Source organism: Jaculus jaculus, chromosome 11 (genome assembly GCF_020740685.1).
Source record: "Jaculus jaculus isolate mJacJac1 chromosome 11, mJacJac1.mat.Y.cur, whole genome shotgun sequence".
Classification (NCBI taxonomy): domain Eukaryota; kingdom Metazoa; phylum Chordata; class Mammalia; order Rodentia; family Dipodidae; genus Jaculus; species Jaculus jaculus.
Window position 1 is genome coordinate 38,051,996 of NC_059112.1, and position 20,488 is coordinate 38,072,483.

At 40.6% G+C, this 20,488-nt stretch overlaps 1 protein-coding gene and 1 non-coding gene across 4 annotated transcripts in view; both read right to left on the minus strand.

The window, feature by feature from the left end:
• The window catches only part of Tbc1d19 (TBC1 domain family member 19), a 170,399-nt gene that overhangs the window by 122,878 nt on the left and 27,033 nt on the right, over positions 1-20,488 (minus strand). For 2 of the 3 annotated variants that reach the window (XM_045130142.1, XM_004656101.3), the window contains exons 2-4: positions 5,945-6,017; positions 5,143-5,188; positions 1,439-1,514 (exon numbers count right to left, since the gene is read on the minus strand). In XM_045130142.1, coding sequence (XP_044986077.1) covers positions 1,439-1,514; positions 5,143-5,188; positions 5,945-6,017 — 195 coding nt within the window. The remainder of the gene's footprint in view (positions 1-1,438; positions 1,515-5,142; positions 5,189-5,944; positions 6,018-20,488) is intronic. The other variant, XM_045130143.1, reaches the window with a different exon arrangement.
• Positions 944-1,052, minus strand: LOC123453415. Its single transcript, XR_006632808.1, has one exon. It is a non-coding gene; the product is annotated as a U6 spliceosomal RNA (small nuclear RNA).

Here is a 20,488-nt window from a genome sequence, read left to right on the forward strand (position 1 = left end):
CTCTGAGCAAGGTCTGTAGACACATTGTGCTAAACAGAGGTGGGCAAGCTTGTGCCCAGCTGAAGAACAGAGTCTGCAGCAGGTGACAGGGCTTCCTGATTTTGTAATTTAATCGATTCTTGTAGTTTTGCTGTTTAAATTATTTTATTTTATTTTATGTTTGGTTTTTCGAGGTAGGGTCTTACTCTAGCCCAGGCTGACCTGGAATTCACTATGGAGTCTCAAGGTGGCCTTGAGCTCACAGTGAACCTCCTACCTCTGTCTCCCTAGTGCTGGGACTAAAGGCGTGTGCCACAACGCCCAGCTTTATTATTTTACTTTTTTGAAAATGATTTTTTGTTGTTGTCAGCCTATTAGTAAACATCTGGCTGTAAGAGCAAAGACACATTTTTATATTTTTATTTATTTATTTGATATATGTGCATGAGAGAGAAACAAAGAGAGACAGAGAGAGAGAGATCTCTCATGGTTGTTCACAACTCTACTCCATTTGTGAATTTGTGAACTTCTGGGAAATCCTCCTGTATTTGCATCTCTTCTGCCTGTAGACACACTGCGTTATAGAGGCACACTATTGATTCCGGCTTTTAAATGGAATCTAGGTATCTGAACTTGGGTACTCAGAGTTATTCAGCAAGGACTTTATCCACTGAGTCATCTCCCCTGCCTGAAAGCAAATATATGAGATCAAATTACATATGTATACACATATACATAATTTTATTTATTTTTTTATTTGAGAAGGAAAGAGAGAGAGAGAGAGAGAGAGAGAGAGAGAGAGAGAGAGAGAGAGAGAATGGGTATGCCAGGACTTCTAGCCACTACAAACAAATTCCAGACACTTGCAACACCTTGTGCATCTGGCTTTATGTGGGAACTGGGAAATCAAACCTGGATCTTTTGGCTTCTCCAGCAAGTACCTTGACTGCCAAGCCATTTCTCCAAAGCTATAGAATGCTTCATGAATTTGCATGTCTTCCTTGCTCAGGGGTCATGCTAACCTTCTCTGCATCATTCCAATCTTAGTATACGTGCTGCCCAAGTGAGTGCACAAATATATCTTAAATATAGTATCAGTAACGCTGGCTTCAGGGAACAGAATTTTAAAAGAAAATGTTAGCTTATTTCATCCTTTCAGTATCATGAGAAATACATTGTCGTGCAAGATTTTTAACATATTTTAAAGGAGGGCCATAATGACACAATGTTTTTTATTTTTGTTTGTTTGTTTTTCCAGAATCACTACAGATGAATAGGTATGAGCCTTAGTTACTGAAAGTGAAAAGGAAGAAAATGCAAGAACAATTAACATCACTTAAGTCACTCTTGACCAATCTTTTGAATAATGAATAATATATGCTCCTGACATCAATGACTATCTTCTCTGAATTACATTACGTGGTGTGGAGAGATAAAATGAAAATGAATAATAGCCAACCTGTGCTTTCCTCATGTATACCAGTGGCTCCTTAAGATGCTCAGGGGATGCGGCAGGATGACTAGGTAACGGATACCTAGAAGCAAGAAGAGGCAACTAAGTATTCCACACGAGCCTGGACACAGAATTCTCTTGAGATGTCACTTACCTCCGTAGTCCATGTTATAAGTGAAATAGAGTATTAGCAGTTCCATGGGCTTGCACAGATGCTAGGACCTAATAAAATTTGCATAGTAATGGGTAATTTGTGGGATGTGGTCTGGGATCTGGTCTCACTATGTAGCCCTGGCTGGACTGTAACTTGCTATGTTTCTGAGTTGGCTTCAAACATGCTGTGATCCTGCTTCTGTCTACCAAGTGCTGGGATTACAGGTGTGTGGCATTACATCAAGCTAATGGGCTATTTCTAAGAAATAGTCTAGAGCCCAAAATATGCATTATCAAGGTGCCAGCATCTGCCAAGAGCCATGGTAGAAGGAGAGAGGGCATAACAGGTTGAAGTCATCCTTTTCTAACACCACCAATCCCGCCTGTAAGAGCTATGGTAGAAGGAAAGAAGGCATAACAGGACACACTTGGCCTTTTGTAACAACACCAGTCCCGCCTGTAAGAGGAAAGATCTCATGGTCACATATAAGATTGCTGAAATGGCAATTAAAATTGAGCCTTTTGGAGAGGGCAAGCATTCACACCACAGGGACCACTGAAGTAACTGCTAGGTATTCTCTTACTGCAGCACAAAGCAGACTGAGACATGGTCTAAGCCTCAGTTTTCTCTTCTGTAAAATGATGATGGTAATAAATTCTACTTCGTAGGGTCATTATGAAGACTACATATGAACTTTTATTTTGAAGTACTGGGGATTGAACCTAGGGCCTTGTACATGCAAGTCAGGTGTTCTATCACTAAGTTGTATCTTCAGCCCCAAAGATTACATTAAATAAGCCAATGAATACATGGTGCTTAGCATAGTGTCTGGTTAAAAAAAAAAGCACTGTGAGCAATGTAACTTTAATATAACACTAAACAGTTATTAACACAACAGTAAACATGTAACTAATTTTAAGTGAATGGAAAAGATAACTAAACAAAGTTTACAACCTATTGTAGGAGGAGCTAACTAATCTAGATGAGGGTAACACATTTCATGTCAACAACAAAATACAGAAAATCTTCTGCTGTATTTGTTAAATTCCTCAAAGTGCTGAGAATAAGTGGCGTTGAGTATTCAGTGCTAAATGGCACATCTCTGTCATTCCCTCCAAGGCTCAGGGAAACAGCACAAGAAAGGGCAGAAAGAATGTAAGGCCAGAGGATGGGGAGGACTACTTCCTTCAGAATGCTGACTGCCAGACATGAACTGGCCACTGCATTCAAGATCTCACAGTGGCTGTGGTTACCTACACCAGACCTGCACAATACTGAGCCCAGCAATAGAGATAGCAAAGGAGGGCAAATAAAGAAAAGAAAAAGACAAACATCAAAATGGAAGAGAGACAGTAGCAGGGAAGGGGGAGTTCAGTAGAAAGAGGATGCGGTGGAGGTATAAAAGAAGGTAGCGGCAGGGGATTATGATCAAAATATGATATGTACATTTATGAAAATTGTCAGTAAAAAGTTAAAAGGAGAATCTAAAATCTTTGAAACGTTAAAAAACCAAGTAAAATGAGGTACTTTATTTGTAGGTATATGTTCCCCTAGGTTACTAAACACCACCTGACAAATCCTCCTTCTTATATTTTGCTTTCTCTATGCATTTTTCTAATGGCAGCTGCTACAGAAAATGCAAAGGAACATGCCAAGTCCACTTCATTCTGCTGACCCACCAGGGTAAATGCTTTTCCCACCCCATCTATTCATTATTTCTTCTCAAGTAAGACTGCAGTGATTTTTACATTATTTTACTCAAAATGTTATAATCATACTGATGAGAACTAAGAATTTAATGAGTACACATACTAATACTAATTGTATTACTTATAAAGAGCTCCGTGCCATAATATTCTCAGCTCTTGCCTGGCTTTGCTCACTGTGTTAAGGTAGACATGATGTCTCAGCCAGATGTCAAGGCTTGGAAGAATAAGTGGAGTGTGCTCACCATGTCCAAATCCATGTGCCCGGCCTGGGAACACTCACCCTGCAGTGCTGCTCAGGGGCTCATTTTGCTCTCACAGGGACCTATGTCCCCTTGCTTAGTCTTTATCAGTAATACAAGCATAATTTCCTCTCCCATGTACCATTTAGTTTTATCTTAATTCTCCTTATGTTTAGAACCCAATAAGACGATACTGTTACTGAGCTCCTTCAAAAACCTCAACTAGTTATTAAAAATTTAAAGTTCTATCATGTGGGACATTGAAGATATGATAATAAGAGACAGTCCCTGCCATCAAGTGAAAATACAAAGTCTGTCACACAAAACTAGTATCAGGAATTCATTTGATCTTGATCACAAAAATATAGAAATCATTAGTAAAATCTCAGATTGAAAATTTAGCATCTGGAATTATACACAGCAGGCATCTAGATCTCAGCTTGTAAATTTAAAACCTTACTCATTGAGATGAGCATCTATTCTTTGTTACTAGAACTGCCAAAGCTATAGTCAGCCCACTTTAATTAATAGACAGACTTAGACCTGATGTTATCTAAGAATTTACACCAGGCTGGGCATGGTGGCACACATTTTTAATCCTAGCACTCAGGAGCCAGAGGTAGGAGAAGCACTGCGAGTTAGAGGCCACCCTGAGACAACATAGTGAATTCCAGGTTAGTCTGGGCTAGAGTGAGAGCCTATCTAGAAAAACCAACAACAACAAAAATAGAAAGAACTCACACCAACTTGGAAGATGTGTAGTAAGCAAAGAAACAAAAGCTAACTTGAAAGGAAAAAAAAAAGGTATATTTAAAGTATGCATCTGATCTTCATCTGATCTACTTTAGAAACAGTCTGGTTAAACCAGATCATCTCATTTCCCAATTAATGGTAGATTAGACAGGGAAAATTGGAAATGGGAGGTTTAGAAACTAGAGAACATTAGAGGTAGTTCAAGTGGGAACAGTAGAACAGGTGTAAAAACTCTATTAACTGAACTGCATGACAGCGGGAGCTTCATTAAGTTTCCTATAGAAGCTCCAAGTGTCTAGCACAGGATAGGCACAATAAATGCTCAATAAGTCATGGGTGGGCAATAGGGTATTGAATAAACCACAAAAGCCAACAATCTGGATTTATATGCTTTGTAGTGGCAAATAGCTCCATGTGCCTGTATAAGCACTGATGGTAAATCTCAACCAATCAAAACATTGAGGTTCTTAAGAACACCAATAATTTTACAAAAAAGTAACATTTAGAATGATCAGCTTGTAAATATAGGAGTAAAAATATCCTGAATTGCAATAGTAAAAGGAATGCTGATAAGCTTCAGTTATCTTAAATATTTAAAAAATACCCTAGTGACTAATTATACTATATAAATAAATTATTGATATAAAAATTTTGGTAGACTGAAAAATCCATCTATTTATTATTTCTTCACAGCAAGACTGTAGTTAGTTTTTGCATTATTTTACTCAAAATGTTATAAACATGCTAATGATAACTAAGAATACAATGAGTATGCATGCTAATACTAATTGTATTACTTACAAAATAGATATAGCTAAACAAATTAGTATCTCAATACAGATCAGAAAAACTCACACATTCAGTTCACTGTAAACAGCATTCTGAAGTTTCTTTTCCCAGCCTGTTTTTAGGGAGGAAAAAGAACATGTTAACACTCATTTCTGCTATAAATATGCATCACAATGAAATTTAATTCACTAGAGATTTGGCATTGGATTTAGTTTTGAAACAATTTTTCAGCTGCCAAGTGCTATATAAACTGGTGTCAAGGAATTATTTCCTATGCAATTATCTTCCACTATCTAAGTGATAAATGAATGCCAATATCTTTGAATATCATTCTACAGATGCCATAATGAATATGACAAGACGGAAGGACATGAAATAGTCTAGTACCAAATCAAGACAGATCACAAGCAGACATTGCAGCTAATTAGTCATTAATATAGACAATGGGAGTATGATGAGATGCTACCATTCAATGTCAGTTTCCCACATGCAAGGGGTGGTAGTATAGGGAATCTCTCTGGTCGTAAAAAAAAAAAAAAAAAAAACTTAAGATTTTTTATTTCCTTTTGAAAACATAAATATTAAAATAATATAGGAGGGAAAACATCACAATTGAAAATGAAAAGACAATTTATTTAACTAAGAATATGTTAGCCACATCAGGGAGATATTTTTACTAAGAAGATAGTCTATTATTGCAAAGCAACCACTTCTCCAGTGTTCCTGAACTATTGCACAATTTTATTGAAATGCATGATGGTCCTAATTTCCTCCAAATAGAAGCCCATTCAGCTATACCTGTAACAGTTTTGAAATAGAAGTGGAAAGTATGAGGATGTTTAAGGAATTCAGGAAAGAAATTACAAACCTGATATTTTAAAGAATTCCTTAATATCTTCTTTTAGTGATTCAAGTCTAATCTCAGGTCTCTGAAGGCAGGCCTAGTTTTTTGGATAAGAAGGAAAAAAAAAAAAAAAAAGAAAAGACAGAAGTCAAAGTAAAATTGGGGTTGGTATGTAATGCTAATTGTTAGGTCAGGATGGGCTCCCAAACTGGAGTTTCCAAGGACAGCAGAATAGGACAGAGGCATAAGGAAGTGGATTATCCACATTCCTCAAGAAACCACCCAGCCATTATCCCTTCCTTGCCTAACAATGCCCCCAGATCATGGTTTCCTGCCCCCTTATCTCATAAGTCACCTGGTCACTGTTCTGGTCTCACACCCTAGCTATTTTACATGGCTAAATAATGATTTTCCCTAGAGGAACTTTTTTATTCAATTTAGCAAAGGAGTTCTTTTCCCATCCTCACCTTCCCCCAACTAAAAAAGCCCTATAAAGCCCACTACCTGAAAATTCAGGTTGGCTGTCCTCCTCTCTTGTGAGTCAGCCCTGGCAGCTAGTGCTTTTCCCAAACAAAAGCTTTCATCTTTTTTTTTTTTTTTTTTTTTTTGGTTTTATGAGGTTGGGTCTCACTTTTAGCTCAGGCTGACCTGGAATTCTCTATGTAGTCTCAGGGTGGCCTCGAACTCACAGCGATCCTCCTACCTCTGTCTCCTGAGTGCTGGGATTAAAGGCATGCACCACCACACCCACCTAAAAGCTTTCATCTTTGCCTCAGAGTGGTTTGTATGGTCTTGTTCACTTCCAAACCTTACACTAATAATATTTGTAGAAAGAAATATCCAAATGTGTTTGAAAGATACTTTTGAGGTTTAAGGCACCTTAGAAATGCCTGTACTAGTTTGAGGGAGATGGCTTTCTCAACTGCTCTTAAAATATAAGGCCTATAATAGCAAACCACAGTCTGCTCAAAATATAGAATCTTATAGTTTATGGGTACCAAACATCTTCATTGAGGGCCTTGGGTAAAAAAAAAAAATCACTTGGGGTTTACAAATTCATTCTCTTGCTAGTACATTCAGCATATAAGACATCTATACCTAATGACCAAAGCATCCCATGCATCAATGTGAATGTATCTTTGGATGGTGACTTTCTCTTTTGACTGCTCCTCAGATGTATACATGTACTGTACATAATTATAAAAATACATAAACTGATTTATAAATACCTATTACTAATATCTCTTTATTCAAATGTATGCTCTATATTGTAAAGATTTTCACACTGCACTCTTGGCCAGAAATACATATTTTTCCTACTTGTGATGGCTTTGATTATCCTTAATGTGCAGATCTTTTATCACTTATCTCTCCCTATGAAATTCCACAAGCATGGTTCTTAAGATATTTCTATTACTTTCAGGCTATTTCATAAGTATTCCAAACCTAAGAAATCAAAAATTGCTCTCATATTCCACTTATTATCACCTTGCTCCTTTTCTCTCACTTTAAATTTTCAGTGATATTACCACATGCCAGACAAATTTCCAAGACAGAAATTTCAAAACTACTGTAAAAGTTATTCTCAACTCTGTAACTCTTCTAAGACTCAATTGCCTTCAGGAAAGGTAAGAGCTGGTGGTTCTAACTTTTTCTTTTTTTTTCAAACCTCCCTGACTTCCACATAAAACAGACTATATGGTAAAACCAACATCTCAAGGAAAATATTTACAACAAAATGAAGTTCTAGCTCACTAAAACCTAAAATACAACCAGCTATGATAAACCAAAGCCAGAGGGCCTTACAGTTTTAGTATCTTTACAGAAAGATGTAGAGAGATGCAAGGGGGGCTGATATATGTGTACACAGTGAAAGATAAGGCAGTGAGCTTGGCTTTTCTATAGGCATTGTATAACTTAATAACCAAAGAGCAAGTGTAGGGAATTCACTTTAAAATGTATGGTGACTAAAAACTAAAGCAGAACTCATTAGAATGTCACAATCTTGCAACCCCCAATGAACTACTAATTCTAGGCATTGAGCAAAAACAGCTATTAACACTCAAGATTTTCCAAAAAGTATGAGCTTTTCAAGAAAAGATCACTCTTCTACAAAGAGTTATGCCAAAAGGATGACACCTGAGTTTGATGAAGCCCTGGGCCCAGATACCAAGTGCCAGTCACATAAAGGACAGAACAGGGAGAGCTGTCCCATTCATTTATAATCAGAAAAACTCAGCCTACGGGAAATCCCAATATCAGTTTTTCAGCTGATAAAGTGGAAAGAAAAACAAAGGAAAGGGAGAGAATTACACATTAAAGACTCAGAAGACATAACAAATATTGTCAGTTGACATGGCTAAGCTATCCCAGAGGAGATCCACACGCATCAGGCAGACAGGAAGGAGGGCTTTGTAACTGGAATGGGGCAGAACGGAACTTCTGGTGTGACACAGCTTTACTTCTTCCCCTGGTGGTTGTTACCAAGTATTCATCTTAAAACCATACATTACAGACTTAAATACACTCATTTTTCTTTAAATTTTACAATAAGAAGATTAAAAAGAAGTATTTATCCCCACTGATTCCTATTACCCATTTTAAAGTTTCACCTGCAATCAAGTCTTCATCACTTACTTGGATTACTGCAAATGCTTCAGAACTGATGTGTTGTGACCTTCCTTAAATTACAACCATCCCCTGCCTGGCATGTACAAACCCCTTACTCCATTTTATGCCTTTATTGCATTTATTACCTTGTACTGTAATGTGTAATTAATTTATTTACTATGTTTATTGGTATATATTATTTAGTGGCAGGCTCCACTAGGGAAAATATCTGTCTTTTTTCACCATTGTATCCTAAGTGTTTAGATTGGTTATTCTCAAATATTGGATGCATAATAAATGTTGAATGAATGAATGAATGAATGCCTCTCTTTTCCAAAATGCTCCCTGGTATTTTTTTATTCAGTAAATGTAAGCCTGTCATGACTGTGACTCTCCACACATACACAGGAAGCTGGAATTTCAGACATCCATAGCCCTTTACAGCGTGTCCTTATTCATCCCTGTACATTCATCTGCTGCTGATCTACGAAGTTAAAAGTGCCCTCAGTTTTCTCACATATTGAACTACCTAGTCACAGTAAGCCATATTCAATGATTCCCCAAATATCAAGTCCTTGAAGACCTCTAAGCTTTTGCTTATCGTTTCTTCAGATGCAAATGCTCCCTCACCTCCCTAGCAAATAGCTTCTAGAAACATCCCCCAAATACTACTTCCCCAGCTGCTCCAGCAAGGACAGAGAGCATTGTGCCAAAACACAATGGAGCACTAGTCACTGTTCATCCGGATGACTAGACCATGCACTTAAGGACAAAGACAGGCTGTCTTCATCTTTGCATCTCAAGTACTACCCTGGCAGCAACTGTTGTTGAACAAAATTATATTGACCATTCCATATTCTATCATTTCAGCCAGTTTTCTCCAGAAATAAATAAGGAACTTCACAAAATTATTTTACTGAGCAAAATGATTTCCAGCCTGTTATTCCCTGGAAACATTTTAAAAGCTGTAAAATCTTTGCCCATTATTCAAAATGACCACAGCAAATGGAAATAAACTTTTCCTTCCTTCCCTTTCTTTTACTAGCTTGCATTTGTAAATGATTCACAGCACAATTTAAAGAGAAAAGGCAGATTATGCTTTCTAAACATTTTCACTATTTCAAGATTGTTAGGCCTCCTAGATATATTTTTTATCCTTAAAGCAAACTGAGCTCACTAATCATCCAAGCTAATTATTGTCAGCGGTTGGACAATAAAAAGAAGGGCAGTAAGCTTGGGATGTGGTGAGTGTCTGCCTAGTAGACAAGAGGGACACACACATGAGAGAGAGAGCGGTGATCAGGGCAGTAACAAGGCATAGCATGGTACTACATACTAGTCCTGACCCATGATTGAGTAGCATGATGCTATTGGAAAATGAAATCTAAACACTATTAGGAAAACGGCTGTACAAAACACATACAAACACACTGAAGGAGTCCTGACTATCAAATAAGAACAATAAGCTTCTCTCACTAAATCATGATTAATATTTAAAAGATATAGCTTTTCCTTGATACGGTTAAGTTATATCCAATTTATTCCTGTATTTTGTCCTGGGTACACAATATAGAGAAGAATCCTAGTTTACAGAGAAATTACTATTTCTAATGGATTTCCAAGCAATCTCGGCACATTCTCAAATTAAATTGATGCAGAAAAGATGAGTTAGAAATTTTTATTTTGAAAATATATCCAAAATTCTTTATTCCATATACAAAAATCAACTAGCATTTCTGAGCCAACTGCTCAACTGCACACTTCATGGTCTTCCAACGGCATGGTGTGCAAATCGCACAGTGTGTGGCGCCTCTCCAGGAGAGCAGCTGCACTGTACATGCACGCTGGAACTTGTTTGCATACCACCACACCCGGCACACCTGCTGCTGCATCCTCATTTTACAACGTGCCACGAGCAAGCACGTGCAGGCGCAGATATTTTAAAAGTCCCGTGCAGAATTACATCCTTGCACACAACAACCCATTTGTAAGCAATCCACAAGAGAAAAGAAGAAGCTGTTTGGTTCTAGAATCCCCTCAAAGACAAATTCATTTAGAAACAGAGTAGTGGACTGTCCACTAAACAGGATACTTAATGCACTGGGAAGTGTGCTGCTTCTTGTCATTTTAAATTGAATATTGAAGTGAAAAGAATTATTCATAATCCTCAGTGTAAGAGGTAGCACCTAGAAACTAATGGGACACAAAAGCATGGGCTTTGGCATCAGAAGATCTGAAATTATCATTGCTCACTAGTTCACTTAAGTCATCTCTGCATTTTGGTTTCTCTTTTCTTTAATAGGGAAAACAGCAGCTAAACTAAGTTATTGTAGAGATCAACTAGAACAGTTTCAAAGTAACTTCTAGGCTATGTAGTCCAATAGAAATAAAGTTGTATTATAAATATAAGATGTTCTCAGATGGCAGGGGACTAGCTACCAGCAACAGCTTAGCATAGAAAATGGCATAGGGGTTGGAGTGAAAGCCTTTAAAAATACCTGCAGCAAAAGTTAAGTCTTTTAAACCTAATGCTGTTAGCTCCTTGCAAGAGCTAAAATACAATCCTCTAGTAAAACAGTATGGGAAATTTGTAGCTGTGACCCTCCTCAAATCCTCATCCTCCACCTCCTTATTCACTGATTGTGATAACTACCCTTCTGTATATCTAAAACACATGCTCATCTCCTCTCAACACAGACGCATGCACACATGTGCAGCCCCCCCCACACACACACCCAAACACACAGTTTCTATTCCTACTAGAAGAGTCTTAAGCAAAACCCTGGTACAAGCAATCTTTGGTTCTGATCCTGGTGAGTAAAGGAAACTGGAGAAGCATAGCAGCTGAAGGAGCAGCTGCCCAGGGATAAGGAGGTAAGCTGGGGCCAAATCCTCCAAGGGAGACCACAGAGCATAGATGGCATGGGCCCAGAAAGGATCCAAAGATTCCTTCATTACTTTGACAAGGCCTAATACTGTCCACTTCTCACTACAGGGTTAGAAAGGACTACATAAAGTCCTTCTGCATCAAATAGCCATTTAAAGCCCAGCTCCCTCTCCAAGTAATTTCCTGGTTGAGAACCTGAAACTTAACAAAACTAAACTAGCTTTCCAAATTAGAAATGATTCATATCCCTTTCTTGTCAATACCATCTCTTAGTTACTTGTTATATAGCCCTTCCTTATTCCTCAACAACTGCTACCACCATTCCTACCACCCTAGGGTGGCAGCAAGTAAGCGTAACGCCTTTTGGTGACAGATATTTCAATAATACCCATTGCAACTGCCCTGGAGTGGCTTTTTTCCAAGGCCACATCTGTTCCCAGCTTCTTCAGATTATCTTCGTATACCAGTCTTCTAACCACCTGCCGTTCTCTGCGCAGAAGCTCACTCAATTTGACCTTCTGTTGCTGCAGCCCCCAACAGACCTATTTTATTTTTTTTCACTCTAGAATACTGGCTCTCAACCTCTCTATCTCAGGGTGCTTATGCTCTTAAAAGTGTGTGGGGACTCTAGGATGTTTGGCTTATGTGAATTATATGTGATGTGAAAGTACTATAAATTAAACTGGAACAATTAAAGTAATTGTTTATTATCATAGTGGTTCCTTTAAAAGTAAAGAATATAACTTCCATATGATGCAAGAAATCTACTGCTGAGTACAGGCCCAAAGAACTGAAAGAACATACACACACTTGTATATTAATGTTCACGCAGCATAATTCACAATAGTCCAAAGGTAGAAACAAATGTCTACAGATGGGTGAGTGGATATGTAAAATGTTGTGTATATATGCATACAATGGAATACCATTCAGTCTTTTCAAAGGAATTTCTGACACATGCTATAACAGGGAGGAACTTGAAGGCATCATGCCACATGAAATAGTCACAAAATGACACACACCATATAATGCTATTTATATCCAGAGTAGTCAAACTCAGACACAGCAAGTAGAATGGTGATTGTCAGGGAAAGGGAGGGTATGGAGTGCCATTTAATAAGTTACTAGTTTTAGTCTGGAATGATTTTTAAAAAGTTCTAGAGGTGGATGATGGTTGACCACAGTGTAAATGTACTTAATGCCAAAGAGCTGTATACCTTAGGTTAAGTGGTAAATTCCAGTCTATGTGTATTCTATAACAATAAAATAAATCCAATTAATTTTAAAGTAACAATCATAAACCCATTATATATTAACCTAAACATATCTATTTAACACAACTGTATTTTGAAAAACAAAAATGTATAAGAGGAAGCACTGTATTATTTTCTTGCAAACATTTTCAGTATATAAATTAGGATGACAGCTATTGGACTCTGTACTACTCCATGGTATTTAATCTTTGGCACTTGTTTTAGTGGATTACATGAAATTAAAACAGCCTTCAGTCTGGAGAAATGGGTCAGTATATAAACCACAAAAGTGAGGACTGAAGTTCAGATCCTTGTTACCCACGTAAATGCTATGTGGGCATGATAGCCCACTCGTAACCCAGTGCTCAGGAGGTACAGGGCATGGATGGAGCCTTGGGGCAAGCTGGCTAGCTAGACTAGTCAAATTGGTGCACTCTGGGTTCAAGTGAGACACTTGAAGTCAACATCTGACCTCCACATGCATACACATGTTCACATCCTCATATATAAAATGTCCCAACAGATAAAAACATGACTTACACACACACACACACACACACACACACACACACACACACACACAATCTAGACTCACAGATACATGTAAAGTAACTGGCAATGAAGGAGAATTTTATTACCCTTTAAGATAATTGGAAATATTCTCCTTTAAGACCATACCAAAATGTGTTAAATAGTACCTTACAAAAAGTTAGTGTTTTATATAATCTAACAGCAATAAATTTTTCAGAGTCTACAACAGAAAAGCAGCACTGGTCTGTCTGCCTTGGACTTTGATCTTTTTACCTGCATGTGAATGTGGAATATTATTCATGTTCAAATACTGGTTACTTAAATTAAGCATTTGAGGCATTTCACTAAATAATACCAAAAAATAACATTTATTAATATTATCAAGAATTTCATTAAAAATTTAAATATTGAGGCCATCAAGTCAAAAGTAGCAACTACACAGTGTCAAAAATCTAATGTTTATTTAAAGCTTGAAATATTTCTCTGATGGCACATGTGAACTAAAGTTCCCAGAAAACAGATGTATCTGCTGCACCTACTTCCAGCAAGGCTGAATGGACTGATAAAGCTCCTGTGATCACAGAGAGATGGAATATTGCAAGTCAGAGCCACATTACCTTGGGCTGCCTTTAGCCCCTTAATAGCCCAGCCCTGTGTCAGAACTAATATCCTGATGACTATCAATTGATCAGATGTAATCATCTTTGAAATGCAAGAACAGACCCCAGTTTCCACCAACCTATTGGCTAAAAATGTCATCAGACAGCATCTGAGGCCTATGGTGGAGATTTCTCCACTTTGCTGCAACCCACCTACCTGATAGTTAGCCAATGTATTTGAAAAGTGCCTTGATTTATGACTTTCTTTTATTCTGTAACTATAAAACCTTCATGAACTTGTTAACTCATTGGAACATGGAATTTGGAGTAGGCTAAATCTCTGTTCTCAGGCCATGGTCACTCATATTTGGCTCCAGAATAAACAGTCTCTTATTCCCTTTGAGGTGAGAGGTATGTTTCTTGTGTTGACATATATAATGCCTTTCCTAAAAGTTTGCTCATTTTTTTGGAAAAATATCTGCCAAGTATTTAGAACATGAATTTTGTGAATAACAATATATATGAATATATATAAATAACAATATTTTTGGACAATCAAATGTTTCATTTAAAGAAATCTATTCACCCAGCCCTCGGGAGGCAGAGGTAGGAGGACTGCCATGAGTTCAAGGCCACCCTGAGACTACATAGTGAATTCCAGGTCAGCCTGAGCTAGAGTGAGACTATCTCGAAAAACCAAAAAAAAAAAAAAAACCTGGAAAAAAAATGTCTATTCAGTTAGTAACTGAAATAACGATTTAAGTGCTTTTCTTCTAGATAATCATTGTTGCAGTCAGATTCACATTGCTGGCAGAAATCACCAAGCCAAGAGCAGCTTTTGGGGAAAAAAAGGGGGGGGGGTATTTTGTTTTACAGACTTGAGTAGAAACTCCATGATTACAGGGAAAACAATGGCATAAGCAGAGGGACATCACTTTCTGGCTACATCAGGTGAACAACAGGAAAATGTGCCATGCACTGGCATGGGAAAACTGGCTATAACATCCATAAACCCACCCCCAACAATACATCACCTCTAATTTAATTTTCAATTTAATTTATTTAATTTCCAATTTCCATCAGCTGGGGAACATAGCATCCAGAACACCTAAGTTTATGGGGGACACCTGAATCAAACCACCACATTCCGCCCCTGGCTCCCATAAACTGATAACCATACATGATGTAAAATGCAATGCGTTCATCCAACTTTTAAAAGTTCCCATAGTTTTTATCAATTCCAATGATATTCATACATCCCCATTGTTAGACCAGGATAGGCTCCCAAGATGGAGTCACTAAGGACAGCAGAATGGCAACAGAAACAGAAGGAAGTGGATTATCCACATTCCTCAAGAAACTGCCCAGCCATTATCCCTTTCTTGCCTAACAATGCCCCCAGGTCATAGTTTCTCTGCCTGATACCAGCTTTCACACCCACCACAATTCCCCCTCTCTCTTCTTCCCTTCCTCTCTCCTTCTTCCTTCTCAGTAAGTGTCCCTCTCCAGTTGGCTTGTTCTCAGGTTTAATCCCTCCTTCTGGAAGCCGTGCCAGATGCCAGGTACACCCCTTGCCCACTTTTGGGCCTCAACCCCAGGTCTCAAGAAAGATGCACTCTCAACACCTCAGGTCTCTCACTCTATGGTCTATCATACCCTAAGGGATGCCTTTTGGTTCAGTTTCACCATCTCGGGACACTCTTCCTCCTCTTTCCTCTCCCTCCACCTCCTGAGGTCTCATCTTTCACTGCCAGCTGCTTATGCCATCAAGAGCACAGTTGCCTGCCTTGCCCACTAACAGGCTAAAAAGCCAAAAGTTGGGACCTGTACAGCCTCTTCCCACATGGGAGGTGCAAGCTCCATTCACCATAGCAGGCCAGGGGGTCATATTGGTGTTTTGTGTAAACTCAGCTTAAGCCCTGGTTTCTTCCTCCCACCCTTGTCTTGCTCTTTTTCTGTCTCCTCTCACTAGCCCTTTGACTATATGTTAGGTCAGGTGGGCTCCCAAAATGGAGTCACCGAGGACAGCAGGAGGGAGACAGAGACATAAGGAAGTAAGGTTATCCACATTCCTCAAGGAACCACCCAGCCATTATACCTTCCTTGCTGAACAATGCCCTAGGTCTAGGTTTCCTGCCTCCTTATCTTCCTGTCACCTGGTCACTTCTGGTCTCATACCCTAGCTATCTGAAATGGCTAATGTAAAGAACAAAGAAGTTCTTTTCCCCTTCCTCACCTTCCCCCAACTGAAGAGTCATATATAGCCCACTATCTGGAATCTCAAGTTGGCTGTGCTTCACTCTTGAGAGTCAGTCCTGACAACTTGTGCTTTTCCCAAATAAAAGTTTTCATCTTTGCCTCAGAGTGGTCTTGGTCACTCCCAAACCTTACACTATACTCTCATGCTTTGATGGGAAATAAAACCTCCAAACCACTTTCTACTACCCCGGCCTGTCTCCTTAAGAACTTAAAGCCTCTACGACTCTTGGACGACATCAAGCCGCATCATCTGATCTTTCTCTGCAACTTTGCCTGGCCACAATATAAGCTGGACAATGGGTCCAAATGGCCTGACATGGTACTTTTGATTTCCAAACTCTCAACTGCCCATGTACAGGCAAGTGGTCCAAAATACCCTATAACCAAGCATTCTTCACTCTGCATACACAACCTTCTCTCTGCTCTATCTGCTCTTCTCACCAGGTACTTCTAGCCAAGGTCTCAGAAATGTGCTTTAATTCAACCCTTCCCCCAAACTCATCCTCACCCACTACTCTCAACTTCAATGCCATACATGACAAGACTCCAACAGCTCCTCCAACTCCCTCCTCTGGCTCCCTCTCCTGACCCCTGCCTAATGCCTACACCCCTCCTCCCTCCCTTCATCTGTCTCCTGTTCTGTCTCCATGCTATCTCAACCAGGCCTATGACCTAACCTGGCATGATCTCTTTATAGTTCTTTCCTCCACTCTCACTCCTGATGAATGAGAACGTGTCTCAAAGGCCCAAACTGATGAGGCTCACTTAACCGATAACACTTTCCCAGTGGGGATGCTTGCTGTCCCCAGAAAGGACCCTGACTGGGAGTACCATGCACCCACTAACTCCCCCAGAAGGGTGGCCCATGATAAAATGATTCTTTGCCTCCTGGCTGGCCTCCAAGAGGCATCCCATAAGTCTGTCAATTTTGACATACTCTGAATGCTTACCCACAGGCCTAATGAAAATCCAGCTGAGGGCTGGAGAGATGGCTTAGCAGTTAAGCACTTGCCTGTGAAGCCTAAGGACCCCGGTTCCAGGCTCAATTCCCCAGGACCCACGTTAACCAGATGCACAAGGGGGCACATGCATCTGGAGTTTGTTTGCAGTGGCTGGAGGCCCTGGTGCACCCATTCTCTCTCCCTCTCTCTCTCCGCACCCTCTCTCTCTTCCTCTTTCTCTGTTGCTCTCAAATAAATAAATAATAATAAACAAAAAAAATTTTTAAAAATCAGCTGAGTTTCTGGGACACCTAACTGAGGCACTCACCCAACACTCTTGCCTCAACCCTGCTTCCTAAGAGAACATGATAGTTCTCAATACCCATTTCCTGTCTCAATCTGTCCCTGACATAAGGAAAAATGTAAATGCTTAGGAAAGGGCCCTCAAATCCCTCAGGAAGATCTGCTTGACCTGGCATTTCAAGTTCTTAATAACAGAGAGGACCAGGAATGGACTGAGAGAATGGCCAGAGATAGACAGCAGTTCTAAATCCTGACTGCAGCCCTGGGGCCTCCTCCAAAGAAGACAATGGGGCCACAACGCTTACCACCAAAACCCTGCTTCAAGTGCAGCCACACTGGCCCCTGGGCAAAACCGTGCTGCAGCCAATGTCCACCACCAGGACCCTGTCCTCACTACGGGCTTACTGGACACTGGAAGGTTGACTGTCCTTCTTTGCCTCCACAAGGTAGGCCAGTCCCTTCCCCTCTTCCCCCAAGAGAGCCAATCACTGATCTTCTGGGCTTGGCGGCCAAAGATTGAAAACTGAAGATTGACAGTGCCCTGGGACCTCAGCTCCCACCAATACTCTCCATATCACAATAGAGGAGCCCAGGGTCACAATCCAGCTGACAGGAAGGCCTGTCTCACTTGTAATCCATATGGGGGCCAGTTGGTCAGTCCTGCCATCGTACTATGGTAAGACTTTTCCCTCGCACATCTCTGTATTGGATATTGATGGCCTATCCTACTCCCCATGTGTCACTCCCCCCTTACCCTATGTAATCTGGGACACTCCTCTCTCCCATTCATTACTCATAATACTCTCTTGTCCTGTTCCTCTCCTGGGTTGAGATCTTATGGAAAATCTCTCTCTCTCTCTCTCTAACTTATCACTCATACCCTATCCTCCTGCTCATGCCCATCCCTCCCTTACAAAGGATCCAGGTTTCCCCCTCCCTGCCTCTGAAGTTAATCCCAGGGTGTGGGACACTTCCTCACTGGTACTAGCCTCTCATCACATGCCTATCCTCATTGGACTCAAAGACCCATGTCCTTTCCCTGCCACCCTCAAAACCCAATCTCACTTAAACATGGCCACAGTCTCAAACCTATTATTTCTCACTTGCTCCAAACTGGACTCCTTTGCCCCACTCACTCTCCTTGCAATATTCCAATCTTGCCTGTTTTCAAACCTGACAGGACCTACCACTTAGTCCAAGACTTGTGCCTAGTCAATGCTGCTATTATGCCCATTCATCCAGTAGTCCCCAACCCTATACTCTCCTCTCTCACATCTCCTCCCCCACTACTCATTTTCAGTTCTTGACCTCAAAAAGCCTTATTCTCCATCCTTCCACCCCAGTTCCTACAATCTCTTCGCTTTTACCTGGGAGGACCCTGATACTCATTGCCTCTCAACTCACCTGGACTGTCCTTACCCAGGGTTTTGGAGACAGCCCTCACCTATTTGGTCACGCTCTATCCACTGATCTTTTGTTCCTGGATCGCCCAGCATACTTTAACAATATGTAGATAATCTTTTGCTCTGCTCACCCTCCCTTTCTCTATCTCAACTACATGCCAACAAACTTCTTAAGTTTCTCAGATCTAAGGGATATTGAGTTCTTTAACCCAACTGAGGTACCTGGGCTTTCTCCTCATCCCCACCTCACGACAACTCACCCTAGACCGCAAACAACATCTTTGCTCTCTCTCCCCACCTACCTCTAAGGAAGAAATTGTCTCCTTTCTTGGCTTTGCTGGGTTCCTTAGAATGTGGATTGCAAACTGCCCTCCTGGCAAAGCCCCTTTATGACAAGGCTAAGGGAAGCCTCATGAACCCCTAGACCCCAAGTCAGAGACAGATGCTGCCTTCTCCCACCTGTGCAATGCCCTTTTGGAAGCTCCAACCCTTGCATTTCCAGGCCTTCAGCAGCCTTTTCTTCTTCATTCCACAGAAAACGGGGTTATGGTGGTGGGAGTTCTGGGTCAAATGAAGGGTTCATCCTTTGCCCCTGTAGCTTATCTTTCTAAACAACTAGAAATCTCTGCCCAGGGCTGGCAACCATGCCTTTGTGTTCTTGCTGCAGCTGCTCTTCTGGCCCAAGAGGCACAGAAATTTACTTTTGGGCAACAACTCACTGTCCTCTTCCCCCACAGGATTAAAGATCTACTCTCCGACTTTTGACTATCTACTCTGACCCCATCTAAAATTCAACTGTTTGATCTTACTTTCCTTGATAACCCCGACATCACACTCGACTCTTGTCCTCCACTTAACCACACTACCCTCCTGCCTCTACCCAAACACCTTACACATTCCTGCTTAGAGACCCTAGAGGAACTGACCTACCACAATCCTAGAATGTATCTCCTCTCCCCAACCCCGATCACACCTGGTATATAGATGGCATCTCTTTACTAATGCACAGGGCTCTCAGACAGCAGGGTATGCTATTGTCTCAGATGACCAGATAATAGAGACTAAGGGGAGTACATCCCAAAAGACTGAACTGATAGCTCTCACTAGAGCCCTAACCTTGCCACAGGGCAGGACAGTTAACATGTACACTGACTCTAAATGTGCTTTCCATATTCTACATTACCATGCTGCTATCCAGAAGGAGAAAAGCTTTCTCTCAGCTAAAGGAACACCATTGCTAATGGGCCCCTTATCCTTAAACTGCTACATGACTCCTATCTTCCTACAAAGACGGCTGCCATTCACTGTAGGGGACACCAGGCTCTAACTTCACCTGTGCCCAGGGGAAACTCTTTTGCAGACAGAGTTTCCAGGGAATCCAGCCTCCATAGCACGTATTCAGCTTCAGCCATTTTACTTGCCCCCATCTCCTTCACCCCCTCATACACCCTAGAACAGTACCAAACTCTAACAAAAGTTGGTGCTATCCTGGGACCACAAGGCTGGCTGCTCCTGGGAGCCCTCTACTGCTTGCCTGATCTCCAAGCTACTACCATCCTGATGCACCTACACAATCTATTTCATGTGGGAGCTCACCCTCTACAGAGATTCCTGACCCCTCTCCTTTTCCATCCTGGCCTCTCCTCTCTAGCTCCTCTCTGACACAGGTTTGCTCACTCTGTCTCAAGGCCTCTCCACATGAGGGAGTACATCCCCCTCCCTCTTTCAAAACCCACACAGGGGCTCACTTCCCAGGGTGGACTGGCAGATAGATTTTACACA